The 7,909-nt window shown below is 51.8% G+C and overlaps 1 protein-coding gene across 3 annotated transcripts in view; it reads left to right on the top strand.

Annotated features, from left to right (window-relative positions):
* The first annotated feature begins 583 nt into the window (after nt 1-583).
* Nucleotides 584-7,909, top strand: part of CD99 (CD99 molecule (Xg blood group)) — a 51,312-nt gene continuing 43,986 nt past the window's right edge. For 2 of the 3 annotated variants that reach the window (XM_032756526.2, XM_058434771.1), the window contains exon 1: nt 585-775. In XM_032756526.2, coding sequence (XP_032612417.1) covers nt 709-775 — 67 coding nt within the window. In that variant the 5' untranslated portion in view covers nt 585-708. Of the gene's footprint in view, nt 776-7,909 lie in introns of all 3 variants that reach the window. The other variant, XM_032756527.2, reaches the window with a different exon arrangement.

Genomic DNA, 7,909 nt, shown 5'->3' with positions numbered 1-7,909 from the left:
CTGCAGGGGCGAGTGGGGAGGGGGGCTACACGTTTCCAAGAAGGGCGGCAGTTTCGTGTCGCTACAGTTACAGGCGTGCATTTAGGAGGCTGTAGACAGGGAGGGACCCGCACTTTCCCGAGCAGGGGAGCTGCTGGGAAAGTTTGTTTTTTTGCTCCCACTGGAGACCAGGGGGTGAGGGGGGTCCTTGTTGAAGGGGCGGAGAAGTGGCTGCAGGGGCGAGAAGGATAGGGGTCTCTGTTTCCAAGAAGGGCGGCAGTTTTGTGCCACTACAGCTAAGGGCCGCCCTGGGGCGTGCACTCAGAGGGCTGTAAACAGGGAGAGACCCGCACTTTCCCGAGAATTGTAGTTCACTTTGCTTCGGGTCGGCGCCGCCCTGGCTACGGCCTTGTGGGTGGGTGAGGGGGCGTGGGCAGTTTCCTGAGAAGGTGGGGGGTGTACCGTGCTCCCCTCGGCGCTGCCTGGGCCACCCCCGCCCGCCTACCCCCTCTGTCCCCTCCCCGGGCCCGGCGTTCCTGCCCCTTCTGTGAGCGCGTGGAGGGCGGGGCGGGCGCAGCCGGGGCTGAGACTGCAGGGCCGCTCCCCTCACCCGCCCCTTTCGAGTCCTCCTCGGGCTTCGCCCCACCCGGCCCGTAGGGGAGTATCTGTCCTGCCGCCTTCGCCCACGCCCTGCACTCCGGGACGGTTCCTGCGCGGTCTGGGCGCACCATGGCCCGCGGGGCTGCGCTGGCGCTGCTGCTCTTCGGCCTGCTGGGTGCTCTGGTCGCCGCCCCGGGTGAGCGAGCGGAGGGATCCGGGTTGGGGGACGCGGAGGGCGCGGGCCGGTTCTGGCCTGGCCTGGCCTCGGGATCCGCTTGCGATGCGGGGTTGGGGGGCGCCCCGCGGGGACACCCGGACCCTCCTCCCTGCCCGGCGGGACGCGCTGTGCCCACGGGGGCCCAGGCCCGGAGGAGGCGCCCACTTTCTCCCCAACGCTTTTCCTGGAGCCGTTCCACGGAGAAAAGTCAGCGTTTGTTGTCGGAGTTGCAAACTCTTAAATTTGGGGCGGCCTTGGCAGAGGTGGCATCAGATTCTTCCCAATCTAGGGGACTTTCTTACGGATCTCTGTCCCTTTGCATCAGCCCCTCACCCCCACCCCGTTATCTCCCCCCAGGGTTTGGGGACCTGCGTCTTTAGGCCGCGCGCGGAGGCCGCCCTGGAGTTGCCTGTCAGAGCCACGCCCTGCGTCCCGGGCCTAAATTTGGAATCGCTGGGAGCCTGAGACCCGGGTGGTGGGGGAAAGGGAAGGAAAAGTTAGAAAAAAACTTTGAGCCCTGAAAATGTTCAAAAATACTCTGTGGATGCAGGCTCCGGAATTTCAGCGCGTGCTGTGTGCCAAGCAACACGGGGCGCAGAAAGAAACGTGTGCTTACCAAATTGTCCATCTGTAGCGGTGGAGAATTCGGAAAACAGAAAAAGTATGCAGGGAAGAAAGAGCCACGGTCACCCTCCCACGCCCTAAACCGGGCCTCTTTCTAATTATTACTCTAATCATGTTTTTCTGTTTCCCTCCCTTTGAAAGGGAAATGGGGACCCTGCTGGATGTGGTATGTTATAAATTCTTTTTTTCCAGTGGCCAGTGCATTTTTGCTCTTCATATGGGCAGGCTTTTAAGTAGACCGGCTTGCAGGCAGTGTAGACTTCAGGACAGGCCTTGTCAGGGCTGGACGTCTGTAGGAAGGAGAGGCGGGAACGCCCAGCCCTGGGAAGGACGGAGGAGGCCGGGTTTGTGTTGATAGGATCTAGCTCAGCCTAGAGCTGCGGTGGCTAGGCCGGGTCTCTATTTTTAGGAGTTGCTAATGGATTTACACCCTCTTTAAAGGGGTCCCGGGTGCCCTAGAAATTGTGCTTTCACTTGGTAGAGATTAGAGATAATGAAGCCTGCTCCGTAGAGGAAAACTTGGAGGACTTTCCAGCCTGCAGGGGAGGTTCCAAGCAGAGCTTCCTGTTTCTCCCTTTTCTTCCTAAATGTCCTTCCTTCTTGCGGGCAAGCTGTCACCACGGACGGGATGGCTCTGTAGGGTTTTATCAGCTGCATTTATTCCCAAGGCACCTGCAGATGAAAGGGTTTTTCACTTGTCTCTGCGAATGCATTCCTTCATCCTTCATGCATTCCTTCCTTCCTTTGCATCTACCGTGTGCTTGGGGTCAGGGAAATATATCCAAGGGAGTTCTGGTGGCCTAAGAATTCAGTTTCCTGGAGAACAGAGGCAGCTGAACAGGCAGACGGACAGGTCCACAGGGACCTTTATAGTTCCATCACGAAGTAACTCGGGTTCCCAGTGGTAAATCTTGGTGAGGGGCCTGGCTGGATTTTGAAGCCCTGGGGACAGATTTGCTGGCTGGTCTAGCGTTCCAGGTCATTGGAGCAGAGTGGGTGGAGAGCCTTATATCCTCTGAGCCCCAAACAAGTCGTTGCACAGTTTTGTTGTTGGTGGTTGTGGTCGTGGTGGTTTTTTTTTTTTTGGACGGAGTTTCACTCTGTCGCCAGGCTGGAGTGTGGTGGCGCGATGTCGGCTCATTGCGTTGCACAGTTTGTAAACCCGCAGCAGTGTTCATCAGGAACTCCTGATTTTTGGAAGCAGACTGGCCTTAGGAACTCCAAGGCTGCTGATGCTTTGAGTAAAGGGAAGAGCAGTGGGATAGGGGGATAACAGGGGCCAATCTATCCTTCCAATTGCAGAGGAAGGCCTGGCCGTCAGCACTGATGGATCTCCGTGAGGGACGCTTCTCACCCCCTCTCACCCCCTCTTTGCAGTCTGACCCTGCTAGAGATGGAGACAGAAACAGCCTGTCCCAATAATATTAATACATGTGTTGGTTCATCGGGAAAGTTGACTTTTGAGTTGGTGATGGCTCAGAACACACTTTCCTATAGCAACATGCATCAGGCTGCAAAACCCCGTTGAGCCTGAAGTAGGTTCTCACACTGGTGCTCATAGCTCTGGCCTGATCTCAGAGTGTTGGGGACCCTGTGTTCCTTCGTGCCTTCATAAATTCTCAGGGGTACAGGTGGGATGTGGTGAGGGTTGGATGGACAGAGGGAAGTGTATAGAGGAAAAGAGGAGGCTTCAGCTTTGTAGACAGCAGGATGTCCCCGCAGGGCGACGTTGGCCCCGAGGAGACACTTCGTGATGGTTGCACACATTTTTGGTTGCCACCCTGGCGTGGGACATCCCACCATCCAGCAGTGGGTGGGGCAGCGTAGGTAAGCTGCTCAGAATCTTTCAAGGGCCAGGATGGCCTCCAGCACAAAGAATTTATCTGGTCCCAGTTGCCAATGGTGTTGACGGCGGAAAATCCTGAGGAGGGCTTGGGAGTTGCATGTATGCTCTGATGCAGGGCTGCCCCTGCAGTTAGGAGCCTCCCGTCCCCGACCGTAGAGTAGCACACATCCAATGCATCACTGTTCAATGGCAAAGGCTGATTTGCCACCCCCTGCCCCCGGGCTACGGCACAGCGGCCTGTGCAGTTTGAAAAACTCCAAACACCTACGGAACCGACATCTCTTGAACAATACCAGGCCTCTTCAGGATTCCCTCGCCCCAGTAGGGCAAGCGTGGGCTTCATTTTTTTTTTTTTACTCTCTCGGGAGCTCTTGTCTCCTGCCCCTGTGGGTGTGTGTGGAAGTTATTAGGAGAATGTTTCTGGGCAGAGGAAGTGGGTTTTATCATCCAGCAAGTTTGCCTTGATTTTCCACCAGCGCATTTGGCTCTGGTAAAAGTTGATTGCTTTGCATTTGACTCCCTACTTTAGGCCGAGCACGGTGACTCAGGCCTGTAAATCCCAGCACTTTGGGAGGCCGAGGCCAGTGGGTCACATGAGGCCAAGAGTTCGAGACCAGCCTGGCCAACATGGCAAAACCCCGACTCTACTAAAAATACAAAAATTAGCCGGGCGTGGTGGTGAGCGCCTATAATCCCAGCTACTTAGGAGGCTGAGGCGGGAAAATCACTTCAGCCCAGGAAGCAGAGGTTGCAGTGAGCTGAGATTATGTCACCGCACTACAGCCTGGGTAACAGAGAGAAACTCAGTCTCAAAGAAAAAAAAAAACTTCCTGCTTTAGCTCTTTCTCCTTTCTCTGTGTATGAGACAGAGTTTTCATTTAGAGACAAATACATATCTTTACACTTTGGAGGTATTCAAGTAAATGATTGTTTGTCTGGAAATCACTTTTCTTCCTGAAGGTCTTATGGTGGGTACATGCTGTCATTTAGAAAGAAATGCAGCTCATACAATACTTTTCCCAATTCAGCATTTAGGAATCCTGGCGGGATTTCATGGATACTGTCTGGAATGTTTTCGGACTTAGATATCTTCCCCCAGGGAGATAGACTTCTCAGTAGCCACGTGGACCTTGTGCTGGTTTTCAGTCCTGCTGAAAATTTTTTTGATCACTCTTGTTACTTGAGGGGAAAAGAATTAACATGTCCTTTGTGATTTATAGACACAGTAAGAAATAAGACCCATGTGTCTTTAGGGGTGCAAAAGAGGAAAAGTCTTTTTTTTTTTTTTTTTTTTTGGAGATGGAATTTTCATCTGTTGTGCAGGCTGGAGTGCAGTGGTACGATCTCAGCTCACGGCAACCTCTCCATCTCAGGTTCAAGCAGTTCTCCTGCCTCAGCCTCTCAATTAGCTGGGACTACAGGCATGCACCACATATATGGCTAATTTTTGTATATTTAGTAGAGATGGGGTTTCACTATGTTGACCAGGCTGAAAAATATTTTTTTGAGGTGGGGTCTCGCTCTGCTGCTCAGACTGGAGTGCAGGGGTGCAATCAGGGCTCACTACAGCCTCCACCTCCTGGGCTCAAGCAATCCTCCCACCTCAGCCTCCGCAGTAGCTGGGGCTACAGGCACACACCACTGTGCCTGGCCACTTTTAAATTTTTTTGTAGAGACAGGGTCTTGCTATGTTGCCTAGACTGAAAAAAAAATATTTTTTTTTTTGAGACAGAGTCTCACTGTGTCACCCAGGCTGGAGTGCAATGGCAGGATCTCGGCTCACTGCAACCTCTGCCTCCCAGGCTTAGGCAGTTCTCCTGCCTCAGACACCTGAATAGCTGGGAATACAGGCACATGTCACCACACCTGGCTATTTTTTGTATTTTTAGTAGAGACGGGGTTTCACCCTGTTGGCCAGGCTGGCCTCGAACTCCTGGCCTCAAGTGATCTGCCCACCTTGGCCTCCCAAAGTGCTGGGATCACAGGTGTGAGCCACCTGAAAAATCATTTTTAAAATGAACTGTCCTACGTTCTTATTTGGAAGGGACTCCTGTAACCAAAGACAGAGAAAAACAAACCAAACTTTATTAACATGCGTTTTTCATCGATACATGGGAGATACCTAGAAATGGGTAGTTTTCAAGGAAGTGGCTTGGATTCTAGCTGCTCTAGTATCCTCAAGCAAGAACAGTCCGTTTTTAGAGAACTGGCAGAGGAAGACAAAGGACTTTGAGTCTTCAGGGGCAGCAACGAAATGTCAGAGAAAGGCTGGTTAGTGAAGCTTGTTCATTCTGAGTCCTGTGGTTCCGTGTCCAGGCCCATGTGGATTTTCTGCTGTCTTCCGTGGTTCACCTCTGTTCTCCCAGTTGGGGAGGAGGGGTTCAGATTGCTCGTGAATGTGGTCTCGTCGTTGCTGGTGTAGCTGCAGGCTGCAGGCTGTCCAGGGCTTGAGGATTTGCTGATATTCTTTCTTTCTTTCTTTTTTTTTTTTTTTGAGATGAAGTCTCGCTCTTGTCCCCCAGGCTGGAGTGCGATGGCGCGATCTCGGCTCACTGCAACTTCCGCCTCCCAGGTTCAAGCGTTTCTCCTGCCTCAGCCTCCTGAGTAGCTGGGATTACAGGTGCCCGCCACCACGCCTGGCTGATTTTTGTATTTTTTTTTTAGTAGAGACGGGGTTTCACCATCTTGGCCAGGCTGGTCTCGAACTCCTGACCTCAGGTGATCCGCCTGCCTCGGCCTCCCAAAGTGTATTCTTTTTTTATTTATCCCAGTCTCTTGGCTGAAACATGGTAGCTCACCAACATTTCTACTTCCATTTGTCCAACTGATAGTGTCTTTTCACATCTCTAGAGACCAGAAGAACTTCCTCTTCTTGAATTTCCTGTTCAGTATTCTTTGTTGGCTTGGTTCCTTGGTGAGTTTTGAGGAGATGGTGCATGGGTGTGTTTTTCGGCTTTGTTTTAATATGACTCAGGGTTGCCACCATGCCTTGTACGGTCTCCTAGTCATGGTATTAAAGTTTCCGCTTAGCAGGAAACCAGAAACTTCCTTTCTTCTCCCCCAGAGTCAGATTCAAACCAGTGTTTCTCAAGTGGGCTGTGAAAGTAGCCTGCAGCCACCCGCCTTGCAAAGAAGAAAATTCAACAGAGGAGAGGAGAAAACGCCCACAGGGTACATGGAAAACCTGGCCAAAGAAGTGGCATGGGCGAAGCTTTTGTTCCGCTCCCTGTGTCCCGGTGGGCTGGGCTGAGATCTGATACATGTTTATCATTGTGGACGGCAGCTGGATGAGTCTGAAAGCGGTTGCAAACCCCTTTAATTCACTTTGCTTTCTCAACTTTGAATGGTGTCGTGGGCTGGGCTGGGTCCCCTGTTTTTGAGAATCACCTGAAAGAGTATGATTTTCTGCAGCTTTTCGGGGAATAAAGCTGTTGCTCCAAAGCGCTGTTTAAAAGCTGATAATAATGTATTTGGTTGAGCTAACAGCCCTTCTTGAGGAGGCAGCAGACTGGCCAGAGCTGTTACATTCCAGGGGTTCTGCAGGCATTACTCATCAGCGACACCTGAGCCCGCCCGGGTAGCCTGACTCTTGTTTGTTTCTGCTTTGCCTGACCCTGCAAAATTATTGTCCAAATGCACCCTGGCAAGCATTGATCTACGAGGGGATGCTGACCAGAAGGAGCTTTCGTTTCTGCAGGAACACGATGGACTGGAATGATGACAAGAAAAAACACACTGCATTGTCTTTTAGGGCCAATGGACTTGGAGGCATAGAGATTTTATAACTACTGCCAGAACCCAAATATTGCCAGTCGGCCTCTTCTGCTGCTGTTGCTAGCTGTCTTCTTTTGGGGGAAATGGGTTGGGTTCTAAATATGAATTAACACAGGGCTGTCTTCGATGAATTCAGCACAAAATGTTTTCAGCAATTGAACACTCAGAAGTGTTAGGCATTTAATGCAGACTCACAGAATAGCAGGACAGGGAGGGATTTGGATCTGGGCAAGCAGGAGATGGATATGAACACCTGTCTTTTGAGACCGTGCCAAGGTGGCAATGAAGGTAGAGGCCCCCTGTGTTGAGGTCTTTACTCAAGAGGCTGTGGTCCTTTGGGACTAACAGAGCATCCAATAGACAAGATGGACAGCTACAGCCACCTATGGGAAGTGGTTTCCACTCTTAAACCACAAGCTCCTAGACACTCATCATATGATAAACATATCACCGGGCGGTGGCTTGCAATCTTTTTTTTTTTCTTTGTTTCTTTTTTTTTTTTTTTTAGACTTGCCCAGGCCAGAGTGCAGTGGCACGATTGTAGCTCACTGCAGTCTTGACCTCCTGGGTGCAGGTGAATCTCTCACCTCAGCCTTCCGAGGAGCTGGGACCACAGGCATGTGCCATCCTCAGCTAATTTTTTAAATCTTTTTGTAGAATCGGAGTCTCACTACATTGCCCAGGCTGGTCTTGAACTCCTGGGCTCAAGCAAACCTCTCGCCTCAGCTTCCCAAAGTGCTGGGGTTACAGGCGTGAGCCTCCATGCTCAGCCTGCAATCTTTTTTTTTGAGACAAGATCTCACTCTGTCGCCCAGGCTGAAGTGCAGTGGTGTGATCTCAGCTCACTGCAGCCTCGAACCCCCAGGCTC

The sequence above is a fragment of the Hylobates moloch genome, unplaced genomic scaffold (assembly GCF_009828535.3).
Source record: "Hylobates moloch isolate HMO894 unplaced genomic scaffold, HMol_V3 SCAFFOLD_46, whole genome shotgun sequence".
NCBI classification, from domain to species: domain Eukaryota; kingdom Metazoa; phylum Chordata; class Mammalia; order Primates; family Hylobatidae; genus Hylobates; species Hylobates moloch.
This window is presented reverse-complemented; position numbering and strand designations above follow the sequence as displayed.